We start from the raw sequence: 13,297 nt of genomic DNA on the forward strand, positions 1-13,297 counted from the left end.
TGGGGCCTTCCAGCAATGAACTGCACTGCCAAGTGGGCTTCCTGGTCCCCGAGACCATTCCGGGTTAGAATGGAGACCGCTAGAAGGCAGGGCTATGATTTTTGTTCAGTTCCCCCGGGACCGGTACACAGTAGGCGCTTAATAAGTGAGCGCTGCACTGGATTGGTGCACCTCATCCCGCGGGCAGTTTCTGCCTAAGGGCCTCCCTCGAGCCGCCCGCCCCGCCCCTCCGCCCTGCTCTCTTTGAGCCCGAGCCCCCGTGCCTGGTACGCGCAGGAGTCCGTGCGCCTGCGTCGCCCTAGCATCACCAGGTTGCTGTGCCCAAGGTCCCGCGCTCACGGGGTTGGTAACAGTTGCCCTTGGAGACTGGACGCTCTCGGCTCCGAGCATCTGTTCTCTCCATCCTTGGGAAGAGTTGAGCAGGGCCAACCATGGAAGAACAGCAGCCTCAGGATGAGGAAAAGAGCCAGTCCCGCAGGCAGAGCCAGTCCCGCAGACAGAGCCAGGAGAAGCGGGAGGCGGAGGAGAGGCGGGTGTCGCAGGAGGCATTGGAGAGGAGGGAGACGCAGGAGGCGGAGGAGAGGAGGGAGGCGCAGGAGGCGCAGGAGAGGCGGCCTAGCACTTTGTCCCAGAGGCCCTCGCTGCCCCGGCTACCCGATATTTCAGCCCGCGGGTCCAGAATCAGCATGGGGGCGCCTATGTCCCAAACCCACCTCGGCTCAGCACTGTCCCAAATCAGCCTGCCGCGGGGCTCTATGGCCAGCCTGCGGCCGCCGCCTGAAGATGAAGGGGAGGGCGAGCCTCCCATGGAGAGCGCAGAGGCCGAGGCCGAGGCTGAGTCCGAGGCCGAGTCGCAGGGCCTGATTAACCTGGTGGGTGTGGCTCCGAGCCACATCAGCATGCCAGAGACCTATGCCCCGGTGGACGGGGCTCAGTTTGGCCTCTTTCAGCCGGCGGAACTCCGCACCAGCACCATGTTTCAGCCCGAACCCATGCTGTCCTCCAGCAGTTTTCTGCAGGATGAGGAGGAGGGGCCTCACGGCCCCTACGCCATGGACGATCCGCGGTTTAGGGGCTCCCACATGGAACCCGGCTTCGGGCCCTTCGACTACGAGCTGCCCGAGCCTGAGCCCCGAGAACTCATGATCCAGAATGCCAAGGCCTACCTGCTGAAGACCAGCGTCAAGTGTGACCTCAGCTTGTGAGATGTGGGCAGCCCCGGGCCCTGCCCCGCCCTCCCCCTCCCATCGGACCCAATGGGGACCAGGCCCGAGGCAGGGAGGTTCGGGATGGCAGTTGTCCAAGGTCACACAATCTAGGGATGCAGTGGTCAGGACTCGGGCCTGGAGACCCTCAGAGAAGCAGTGGGTACAAGAGAAAAATCGGTCCCCACACTTCCCAGTTGTTGAACCACGGGAAAGCACCCCCTCCCACATACCAGAGTTTCTTCGTCTGTCCAAGGATTGTTGTTGGAAACTATTTGTTGTCCCAAAAGGTATAGAAGGGGCAGCTAGGTAGCCCAGTGGATAGAGCACCTGCTCTGGAGTCAGGAGTACCTGAGTTCAAATCCAGCCTCAGACACTTAACACTTACTAGCTGTGTGACCCTGGGCAAGTCGCTTAACCCCAATTGCCTCACTAAAAAACCAAACAAACAAAAACAAACCAAAAGGTATAGAAAGGAACGTGATCTTGGTGCCCAAGACTTGAGGCTAAGACAGTCCTTAGAGACCATTGGTTAGAATACAAGGCAGAGAGAGAAACGGAGGCCCATGACCTTCCCCTTCACTCCACCCACATGGAGCCCACCAAGCCCTGATTTCATCACCAGCTGAGTGTCTACAGTACAGAACTCTGAAATTCCCCTTTGTGGCCATAAGCTCTCGTAGCTTCAGGCACCTTGCTCTTCACCCTTCGTGAACTTCCTCCTGCCCTAACCGCCTGGCACACCACCTTCCCCCCAAGCCACCGCACCCACTCTGATCGCCCCTTTTTCCCTTCCTAATATTGCTCCTCTATCTGCTTCTACTATCCCCTCCCTGTGTATCATTCACCTTGTCCTGTTACCACACCCTGACCTTGGGTCACCCCCACCAACCACCTTTCCCCCTCCTATTCTCTTGCTGGAAAAAGGAACTGACAAGCCATCAGAAACCCACCTGGGTCAGTGCATGTTATCCAACCTCCAATGGGCCTTCCCTGATGCCGGGGAATCCTTTTATTCTCTCCTAATTAATTTTTTTTTTTTGGAGCAATGAGGGTAAAGTGACTTGCCCAGGGTCACACAGCTAGAAAGTGTCAAGTATCTGAGGCTGATTTGAACTCAGGTCCTCCTGAATCCAGGGCCGGTGCTTTATCCACCTAGCTGCCCCCTCTAATTAATTTTCTATCCTGCTCCCCACACTGGCTGTTCCAAACCTTCCCACACGCTTCCCACACCATCTATTCTCTCCCTTATCAGAGAACCTGAGAAAATAGAGGCCGTTGTACATGATGAGCTCCCCTTTCTCCCCTATTCCTTGACATCACCCTTCCCCGATCATTTTTCCCTCCTTTGCCCATTTCTGAAGAAGCAATCCTTGTGAAAGACCTTTATACTTGATCCCATTCTCTTCCATAGCCCGGGCAGCTCACCCCCTCAAACCCTTCTCCCCCACCAATTTTCAATTTGTCCCCATTTACTGGTTCCTTCACTGTTACCTACAAACATAGCCAGGTTTAAAAACAAAACAGAACACCTTTCCCAAGATAACCTATATTCCCCTTGCATAGTCCAAATTCTTGGAAAAAAAATCTGTCTCCGTTTTCTCTTCCCATTTCCTAGGTCATCCCTTTGCAATCTGACTTCCAATTTCACCACTTAAATGGGGAGGACTTCTCTTTCCATGGTTACCAATGATCCCTTAATTGCTCCTTTGAATAAATACTGCTCACCCCCTCTCCTCTGAGATACTCTCCTCTCCCCTGGGTTTTTTGGGGATTTGGGGGGAGGGTTGTGGGGCAATGAGGGTTAAGTGACTTGCCCAGGATCACACAGCTAGTAAGTGTCAAGTGTCTGAGGTCAGATTTGAGCTCAGGTCCTTCTGAATCCAGGGCCGGTGCTTTATCCACTGCGACACCTAGCTGCCCCTCCCCTGGGTTTTTAAAACTGTTCTCTCTTCCTGTCCCAGTTGTGGGGCTGCCTGAAGGATCTATCCTGCGCCCTTGTTGTACATCACTTAGGGACCTCCTCAGCTCCTCTGGGCTCGGTTATCATCTGTATCCAGATGATTCCCACATGGCTCTCTTCATCCCGAAACTCTCTGCTGAACTAGCCTATTGCTAACTGCCTCTTGGACATCTCAAACTGGATGTGTGGTAGGCATCTCCCACGCAGACTTCCAAAGTGGAATCCCCTCCCCATTCTCATTCTCGTTTTCCTCATTTTGTTGGGGGCACCACCATCCTTCCAGGAGCCAGAATTCATGATCCCAGCATCCTGCTGGGTTCTGCACTCTCCCTTGCTCCCCATAGGCAATCTCTAGGTCTTAGTGAATCGACTCCCACGATGATTCACCCATCTATCTATCCCCTTCTCTCTATACGACCACTACTCCGGTTCAGTCTCTTCTCACCTGTTGCCCAGATTCTTGTTAACAACCTCCTGTTGGATTCCCAAATTCTGGCCTTTCTCTTTCCCTATCTCTACTCCATGAAGCTTCCAAAACACTCTAAAGCAGGTGTCACTCACCTGTTCAAGAAATCTCCATGGCTCCCTATTACTCCTAGGGTCAAATACATTTGGCATGTCAAGCCCTTCGTGATGTAGTTCTTGTCCAGCTTCTCAGCCATACAGAACATTTCTCTTTGGTTCACTCAACATTCACTTCGATTCAACAAGCATCTACTATGTGATTTGTCAGCCATTAACAAGGATGCATCCCCATACTAGCTAACCCCCAAACACGGAGCTCCGAGCCTTTGCATCATCTATCCACCTCCTCAAATTATCCTGTAGATCTTTTCACATGCCTCATTCCCCTCCCCCCAGTAGAACATAAACTCTCAAGGACAGGCACTGGCATAGGCCAGCACCTAGCAGAATGCCTTGCACACAGAAAGGGCTTAATAAATGCTTCTTCAAAGGGGCTGGATTAGAAAGGAAGTGGCCAGGTGACCCAGTGAGTGAGAGGGTGAGCCAGGTGTCCTGCCTTCCTGCCTATGGATCTTTCTACCATTCCCTGGGAAGACTATTCTGTCTGTGCTTTAAAACGCTTTCCTAGTCGTCGAGGTTTAGTGTTGAGGACACCTTATGTGAAGGCAAGGGACCTGCATTTGGATCCTGGCTTTGCTGCTGAGAGTTGCGTGGCCTTGGGCAAGTCCCTTCCCCTTGCCTCAGTTTCCCCATCTGTGACATGATGGGGTTGTGCTCTGTCTGAGGGCCTTACAATCTCACTATAGCCCAACAAGGGAAGCATAAGGAAGGAGGGGTTGTCTTGAGCCCATCTTGCAAAGGGCAGGGGGGTGGGGTGGGGCGGGAAGGGCTTGTTAGGGAGGATTTGGGGGCAGGGATAGAACTTGAGTCTGATAACTCTTCTCATTCTGGGAAGCCCCCAGTCTAGTCAGGAGAACAGAACTGTCCTCTCCCCTCCTTTCCCCTCCCTTCCTCTCCCCATCTCTCCTCTCTACTCTCCTCCCCTCCTCTCTTCTCCCCTCCTTTCCTCTCCCCTCCTCTCCTCTCTCTCCTCTCTTCCCGCCTCTCCTCCCCTCCCCCTCTCTATCTCTGTCTTTCTCTGTCTCTATCTCTTTCTGTCTCTCTGACTCTGCCTCTCTCTCTATCCCTATCTCTCGGTCTCTGTCTCTCTGTCTCTTTCTTTTTCTGTCTTTCTGTCTGTCTGTCTCTCCTCTCTTCTCTTTTCTCTTTTTCTGTGTATCTGTCTCTATCACTGTCTCTGTCTCTGTCTCTCTTGATCAGGGAAAGCCTTCTTGCAGAGATCAGGGACAAGGCAGCTGAGCCCTAAAGCACAGGGAGGAAACCCAGGTTCTGTGAGGCCTCTTCATGCATTGAAGGGAATAACGGGGGCAGGATGGTGTGGGAAAGCATTTTGGGTGTCCAGAATAGCCTGGGCAAAGGCTTGGAAGTGAGAAAGAGCCTAGCATTTAAAAGGTTGGCAAAAGCCGATTTTAGCTTTACAAGATGCATGAGGCGGGCATGTTATTCCTCAACCCTAAATTAAGGTGTCTTTGGCTTTTGCTCTTACCTTCCTGTGGGACCTTGAGCAAATCCAAATGTCAATGGGGCATGGGGGAGTACCCTGCTCAATATGTGCTGGAACTGAAGTCAAAGAGCCTGGCTTGGAATCTGGGCTTTGCTGCTTCTACTGTGTGGCCTTGGGCATGTCCCTTAATGTAAAGGGCTGGACCAGAGCTGATCTCTGGGATCCTTTCTGACGCTGAGCCTCTTATCCTCTGCTAGTCTAAGATTCCCCAGGTCCTAGTCTGATGGGGTAGAAGGATCACATAGGGCATTGGGGTAAAGAAATCAGGGCTAGGATGTGGAGGCTTCAAATAGCAGGCTAAGGAGTCTGGACTGGGTCCCATAGGCCACAGGGAGCCAGGAAGGACCCCCGAGCAAGGGAGGGATGAGATGACCCCACACACACTCACACACACAGACACGCACTTACTTCTACCTCTGCCCCCTGACCACAGCCCTGCCTCCCTTTCCCTGAGCCTACTTTGGGGAAGGGGGAGCCTAGCCATTTGCTCTCAGAGCCCCCGTCCTTGCAGGTATGAGCACCTGGTGAACTTGCTGACCAAGATCCTGAATGAGCGGCCAGAGGACCCCCTGGCCATCTTGGAGTCCTTGAACCGGACGGTCCAGCAGGAATGGTTCCACAAGAAGCTGGATACCCTGCGTGATGACCCCGAGATGCAGCCCACCTATGAGATGGCTGAGAAGCAGAAGATCCTGTTCCTCCGAGGGGCAGGAGAGGGTGAGCAGGAGATGGAAGAGGAGGTGGTAAGTCCGAAGCCCCATCCCTAGCCTCTTCGGCATCCCAACTGTCCAAAGACTTGGTGTCTCCCGCCAGGGACGGGGCAAGGGGCCACGAAGGCCACATTTGGGATAGGGCAGCTGAGACCTTACACACGCACACACACACACACACACACACACACACACACACACAAATGCACAATACACATACAGAGTCTTAGGACTCAAAACTCAGAGCTCATCCAGTCCGACCTTTTCCTTTTACACATGTGGAAACTGAGGGCCAAAGGTGCTCTGTGATTTGCCCAAGCTTATCCGGGAAGTGACAGAAGCAAGATTCCAAATCCAGGGTCCTTACCACCATCCAAATATCTCAAGTGAGATATCTGTAAGGCATTTACTGCAGAATCTCACATACAGTAGGTATTATATAAATGCTTATTCCCTTCCCTGAATATAGGAATTCCACCAATTTACTTTGGGCAAGTCACATCTCTTCTCTGACACCCTCTTGCCCCTGAAGTCTTCTCAGTTGTAGAATGAAGGGGGTAGCCTAGAGCACGTTGAGTATTTCATTGTTACCGGTTGAAAATCTTCCCAGCTCTGACATTCCAAGGTTCTTCCAGTCTTGACATTCCATTTTTAAGTTCTGAAATTAAGGAGAAACCATTTAAGACTAGGGGGGAGAAGGGCAGCTAGATGGTGCAGTGGATAAAGCACCGGCCCTGGATTCAGAAGTACCTGAGTTCAAATCCGGCCTCAGACACTAGGCATTTACTAGCTGTATGACCCTGGGTGAGTCACTTAACCCCCATTGCCCCACTAAAGAAAAAAAAAAAGACTGGGGGGAGAGTAAAACAAACAAACGAACCCCCCCCTTTCTGAACCACTTTATTTTTTGTTTGTTTTTGGTGAGGCAATTGGGGTTAAGTGACTTGCCCAAGGTCACACAGCTAGTAAGTGTCAAGTGTCTGAGGCTGGATTTGAACTCAGGTCCTCCCGACTCCAGGGCTGGTGCTCTATCCACTGCGCCGCCTAGATGCCCCTCAACCTCTTTCTTTCTTTCTTTCTTTCTTTCTTTCTTTCTTTCTTTCTTTCTTTCTTTGTTTATTTGTTTATTTGTTTATTTATTTATGGCAACGGGGGTTAAGTGACTTGCCCAGGGTCACACAGCTAGTAAGTGTCAAGTGTCTGAGGCCGGATTTGAACTCAGGTCCTCCTGAATCCTGGGCCGGTGCTTTAACCACTGCGCCATCTAGCTGCCCCCGTACTTTATTTTTAATAATATTTTATTTTTCCCTAATTACATGTAAAAACAATTTTTAACATTCATTTTTTAAAATTTGAATTCCAAATTTCCTCCCTCCCTTTTCCCTTCCTGAAATGGTAAGAAATGTTATATAGGTTATACATATGCAATCATAGAAAACATATTTACATATTAGTCATGTTGTGAAAGAAGACACAAGCATAATAACAATAATAATGGAAAAAAGTATGCTTTGATTGGCATTCCACCTCCATCAGTTCTTTCCCTGAAGGTGGATAGCATTTTTCATCATAAGTCCTTTGGAATTGTCTTTTATCATTATATTGCTGAGAAGAACCAAGTCATTCACAGCTGATCATCCTACTAAACCCTGATGACTATTGCTACTATGTACATCGTTCTGGTTCTGCTCACTTCACTTTGCATCAGTTCGTGTAGGTCTTTCCAGTTTTTTCTAAACTCATCCTGCTCATCATTTCTTGTAGCACAATAGTATTCCATCAGTCATATACCACAACTTGCTCAGCCATTCCCCAGTTGATGGGCATCCTTTCAATTTTCAATTCTTGGTCACCACAAAAAGAGCTGCTGGAAATATTTTTGTACAAACTTCCCCCCTCCCCTTTAAAAAATATATTTCTGGGGGCAGCTAGGTGGCGCAATGGATAGAGCACCGGCCCTGGAGTCAGGAGTACCTGAGTTCAAATCCAGCCTCAGACACTTAACACTTACTAGCTGTGTGACCCTGGGCAAGTCACTTAACCCCAATTGCCTCACTAAAAAAACAAAACAAAACAAAATATTTCTTTAAAAATTGGGATATAGACCTAGTAGTGCTATTGCTGGGTCAAAGGGTATGCATGTTTTTTATAGCCCTTTGGGCATAGTTCCAAATTGTTCTCCAGAATGGTTGAATCAGTTCACAACTCCACCAATAGTGCATTAGTGTCCCAATTTTCCCACTTCCCCTCCAACACTTATCATTTTCCTTTTCTGTCATATTAGCCAATCTGATAGGTGTGAGGTAGTACCTCAGAGTTGTTTTAATTTGTATTTCTCTCATTAAGAGTGATTTAAGGGGCAGCTAGGTGGCACAGTGGATAAATCACTGGCCCTGGATTCAGGGCGACCCGAGTTTAAATCCAGCCTCAGATACCTGACATTTACTAGCTGTGTGACCCTGGTCAAGTCACTTAGCCCTCATTGACCCCCACAAAAAATAAATAACCCTTTGTAGCAAATAGACACAGTCAAGCAGAAAGAAATCCACCTGGTGACCGTGGATACAGATGCCAGTGTCTTTTTGACCCTTGAGGCCACCCTGGGGCAGAAGATAGATCCTTGGGAGACCCGGCTGGTCAACGCCTTCCTTAGAGCTCTCAGGGCTTCCCACGATTGTTGTTGTTGTTGTTGTTGTACACATTGTTCTTGTAGTTTTGCTCCCTTGCCTTGCCTGCAATTCATTCTTCCCAACTTTCTCTGAAATCACCTCTTTTGTTATTTCTTGTGGCCCAGGAATATCGCCACATTCATCTACCACAACCTTTCCAGTGTCTTAAGACCCAGTCTCAGGGGGCAGCTAGGTGGCACAGGGGATAAAGCACTGGCCTTGGATTCAGGAGAACCTGAGTTCAAATCTGGTCTCAGACACTTGACACTTACTAGCTGTGTGACCCTGGGCAAGTCACTTAATCCTCATTGCCCTGCAACAACAACAACAACAAAAAAAAGATCCAGTCTCAGGTGCCTTAAGCCTTGGCGCTTCACCAACTCCCACCCCCCTCCTTCACCATCAAGGACTTTGTTTAACTAATGACTGTTACCTCCTTGGTATTATCCTTTTGTTGAGGGCATTCGCCTTCAGGTACAGGTCTGGCTCGCTGATATCTGAGCTACTGAGAGGTTATGAATATGGGATTCCAGCTGGGATGATCCCTATTCCATTTCTAAGGGCCCTCCCAGCTCTGACATCCCCAGTTCTAAGGGCCCTCCCAGCTCTGACATCCCCAGTTCTAAGGGCCCTCCCAGCTCTGACATCCCCTGTTCTAAGGGCCCTCCCAACTCTGACATCCCCTGTTCTGAGGCCCCTCCAGCTCTGACATCCCCTGTTCTAAGGGCCCTCCCAGCTCTGACATCCCCTGTTCTAAGGGCCCTCCCAGCTCTGACATCCCCTGTTCTAAGGGCCCTCCCAGCTCCAACATCCCCTGTTCTGAGGCTCCTCCAGTTCGGACCTTCCTTGTTCTGAGGCCCCTCCCATTCTGACATCCCCTGTTCTAAGGGCCCTCCCAGCTCTGACATCCCCTGTTCTAAGGTCTCCCTCCAGCTCCCACACTCTACAGTCCCTTCTCCACTGAAGATTCTGTGTCCTGAGGCCCTTCCAGCCCGGACATTCTCTGATCCTTCACGGTCAGTGCTCTGTGCCAGCCTTCTCTTTCTCTGCACAGCAAGTCCAGTTTGGATAACGTCTACGAGTTCCTTCCAATGAATCCACAAACATTTTACACGTCCCTTCTCTCTGCGCTAGGCACGGGGGAGCTAGAGGGTTAGGAGGCGGGTCAGTCCAGGCAGGAGCAAAGCTGGGCACCCTCCCCACGCACGCTCCACCCCCAGAGTGGGAGAGCTGAAGCTGGAGTCTCAGGACGCGGGTTTGACGCCAGCCAGCTGTGTGTCCTTGGGCCATCCACCTTTTCCTCTGGCGGCGACTCCCCTGTAAACGGGCGGGGAGGGGGCGAGATCGGACCTGGCGATCTCTCGGGCGCCCCTCCCCCTCAGCCATCCTGCGAGCGGGAGCTGAGCTCTCGGTTGTCCCCCATCCTTCCCCTCTCACAGACGGAGATCCCGGTGCCCAACATCATCGAGTCGGGCTTCTACTTCGAGCAGGCGGGAGTAGGGCTGAACTCGGACGAGACCTTCCGCATCTTCCTGTCCCTCAAGCAGCTGGTGGAGCAGCAGCCCATCCAGACATGCCGCTTCTGGGGCAAGATCTTGGGCCTCGAGCGCAACTACCTGGTGGCCGAGGTGGAGTTCCGCGAAGGCGAGGAGGAGGAGGAAGAGGAGGAGGCCGAGGAGCTGGTGGAGGGAGCGGGCGAGGGGGTGGAGGGCCGGGGCGAGGAGGAGGGCGAGGAGGATGAGGAGAAGGAGGTGGACGAGCCGCCCAAGTCCACGTGGAAGCCGCCGCCCGTGATTCCCCGGGAGGACAGCCGCACCGGGGCCAACAAGTATCTCTACTTCGTGTGCAACGAGCCGGGGCGCACTTGGACCAAGCTGCCCCACGTCACGCCCGCGCAGATCGTCAACGCGCGCAAAATCAAGAAATTCTTTAGCGGCCACCTGGAGAGGCCCATCGTCAGCTACCCGCCCTTCCCCGGCACCGAGGCCAACTACCTGCGGGCGCAGATCGCGCGCATCTCGGCGGGTACCCAGATCAGCCCGCTCGGCTTCTACCAGTTCGGGGAGGAGGAGGGTGACGAAGAGGAGGAGGGCGGCGCCGGGCGCGACAGCTACGAGGAGAACCCGGACTTCGAGGGCATCCCCGTGGGAGAGCTCGTGGACTCGCTGGCCAACTGGGTGCACCACACCCAGCACATCCTGCCCCAGGTAGGACGGGGCCAGGCGGGGAGGAGGGGGGAGCCGGGAGACCACCCCGCGGCCCACCTCTCCAAGGAGGCGGGTCCCGGCCCTTAAGTGAGTGGCCCGGATCGGATCATCGAGGAAAAGCGCTTTGCCGCTTTAAGGAGCCGTGGAAATCTAGCCCTTGTTATTGCTATTATTGCCCCAAAGCACACAGGGAGTAATTGGTGGTGCTGCTGCTCGTGCTGGTGGTGGTGGCGGCAGCAGCGTAGTAGTGTTTCCATGAGCTTTAGGGTTAGCAAAGTGCTTTATATATATCCTTTGATTTTTCACAATAATGCCCCGAGGTAGATGCTAATATAACCCTCATATTACAAATGGGGAAACCGAGGCTGGGAGTGGTTAAGTCACTTGCCCAGGCTCACTCTGAGGAAGGATTAGACCTCACTGTTGTCCCCCCTGGCAGATATTTACTTTGCTAGGAAGTAGCAAAGGTGATATTTGAACTGGGAATCTCTGACTTCCAATCCAGTGGCTTCTTCGCTGCACCAGGGAGAGCTCTGGGCCCATAGCTTTAGAGCTGAAAGGATGGCACAGGAAAGGAGGGGTGTGGGGCAGGGGAGGCCCATGGGGAACATGATACCTGGTCCTCTGGACCTTCCCAGAAGGCTCCTCCTGGGCAGTACAGAACCCCAGTGCTTCCCACCCCTGACCTCCTAGGGATCTGAGGGCTTTCAGGCCCTGACCCAGTGCTGGGCCTCCTCAGGGCCGCTGTACCTGGGTGAATCCCAACCAAAAGTCTGAGGAGGAAGAGGAGCTAGGGGAGGAAGAGGAGAAGGCAGATGAACCGGAGGAGGTGGAACAGGAAATCGGACCCCCTCTCCTGACACCACTGTCTGAAGATGCAGGTACTGAGTGAGGTTGCCTCCCACCCGCCCCAGCAGCACCCCCAACCTCTGACTCCAGACTCCTGCCCCCCCATCACCATCTCTTTATCCTTCCCTCTCACCTTGTCCCACTTCCTCCAGGAAGCCCTCCCTGCTATCTCCAGACCACAAGAACCCCAGAATGATCCAGGAATATAAATATCTTCTCTGGGTGGGAAGGAAGGTAGAATGGAGGAGGGGGGAAAATTCTCCCTAACTGAAGGTCAGGAGGTTCCCCATGAGCCAAGAAGGTGTCATTTTTCTGGGTGTCTCAATTCAATAAGCATTTCTTCAGCCCTTCAGCCCTTGTGTTGGTGATAGGGATACAAAAATATGAGTTCCTGCTCTCAAAAACCCGCAGTCTAATGGGAAGGAGGATAAATGAGTGTCACAAATAAATGTCAGAAAGTACTTGCCACCCTTCTCCCCTCCCCCTTTTACAAGGACATGTGGCACCTGGGTGGGGAGGGGCTGGAATAGCTCCCTGGGAATAATGTGTGCATGCGACACCCAGGTGGAACATTAGGCTCTCTACACAAGCTCACTCCCACTCACCTGCAGATCTCCACAGTATTTGTGATATAGTAATAGCTAGCGAAGCTCTTTAAGTTGTGTGAAATGCTTTATAAATATCATCTCATTTGATCCTCAAAACAACCCTGGGCAAGAGGTACTATTATTATCCCTATTTTACAGATGAGGAAACTGAGGCAAAGAGCGATTAAGTGATTTTCCCAGAGTCATGCAGCTTAGGGCGTGTCTGAGGTCAGATTTTCATGCAGGTCTCACCTTTGAGCTCCTGCTGTGCAGGTTCAAACCAGTTAGGTCATCCCTGGTGCCTTCCCAGATTCCTGTCTTACCTTGGGCTATGTATTAATCCTCTTTATTTTTTATTTTATTTTATTTTATTTTTTGCAGGGCAATGAGGGTTAAGTAACTTGTCCAGGGTCATACAGCTAGTAAGTATCAAGTGTCTGAGGCAGGATTTGAACTCAGGTGCTTCTGAATCCAGTGCCGGTGCTTTATCCACTGAGCCACCTAGCTGTCCCCTTAATTCTCTTAAAAAGAATAATTTACTGGGCTATCGTGAAGAAAATTCTTTGTCAGGTATAAGGTACTATATAAAGGTTATCTATTACTGTTGTTGCAATAATTAACCTCTTGGGTTTATTGTAAGGAACTCTCTCTTTAAAGTACTATATAAATGTAGTGTACTATTTTTTTTTTTTTTTAGTGAGGCAATGGGGGTTAAGTGACTTGCCCAGGGTCACACAGCTAGTAAGTGTTAAGTGTCTGAGGCTGGATTTGAACTCAGGTCCTCCTGACTCCAGGGCCGGTGCTCTATCCACTGCGCCACCTAGCTGCCCCAATGTAGTGTACTATTAAAAAAAAAAAAATGATGAGCAGATTGCTATCAGAAAGACCTGGAAGGACCTGCATGAGCTGAGGCAAAGCGAAATGTACTGTGTACAAAATAACAGCAATACTGTGAGATGATCTACTGTGAATGACTTGGTTATTTTCAGCAATGCGATGATCCAAGACAACTCTGAAG

General features: G+C 51.4%; 1 protein-coding gene across 1 annotated transcript in view; it reads left to right on the forward strand.

Annotated features, from left to right (window-relative positions):
* The first annotated feature begins 431 nt into the window (after nucleotides 1-431).
* Nucleotides 432-13,297, forward strand: part of RSPH6A (radial spoke head 6 homolog A) — a 38,021-nt gene continuing 25,155 nt past the window's right edge. The window contains exons 1-5 of the mRNA XM_043993902.1: nucleotides 432-487; nucleotides 587-1,201; nucleotides 5,769-6,000; nucleotides 10,076-10,843; nucleotides 11,583-11,724. Of these exons, the coding sequence (XP_043849837.1) occupies nucleotides 432-487; nucleotides 587-1,201; nucleotides 5,769-6,000; nucleotides 10,076-10,843; nucleotides 11,583-11,724 (1,813 nt within the window). The remainder of the gene's footprint in view (nucleotides 488-586; nucleotides 1,202-5,768; nucleotides 6,001-10,075; nucleotides 10,844-11,582; nucleotides 11,725-13,297) is intronic.

Source organism: Dromiciops gliroides, chromosome 3, assembly GCF_019393635.1.
Source record: "Dromiciops gliroides isolate mDroGli1 chromosome 3, mDroGli1.pri, whole genome shotgun sequence".
Classification (NCBI taxonomy): domain Eukaryota; kingdom Metazoa; phylum Chordata; class Mammalia; order Microbiotheria; family Microbiotheriidae; genus Dromiciops; species Dromiciops gliroides.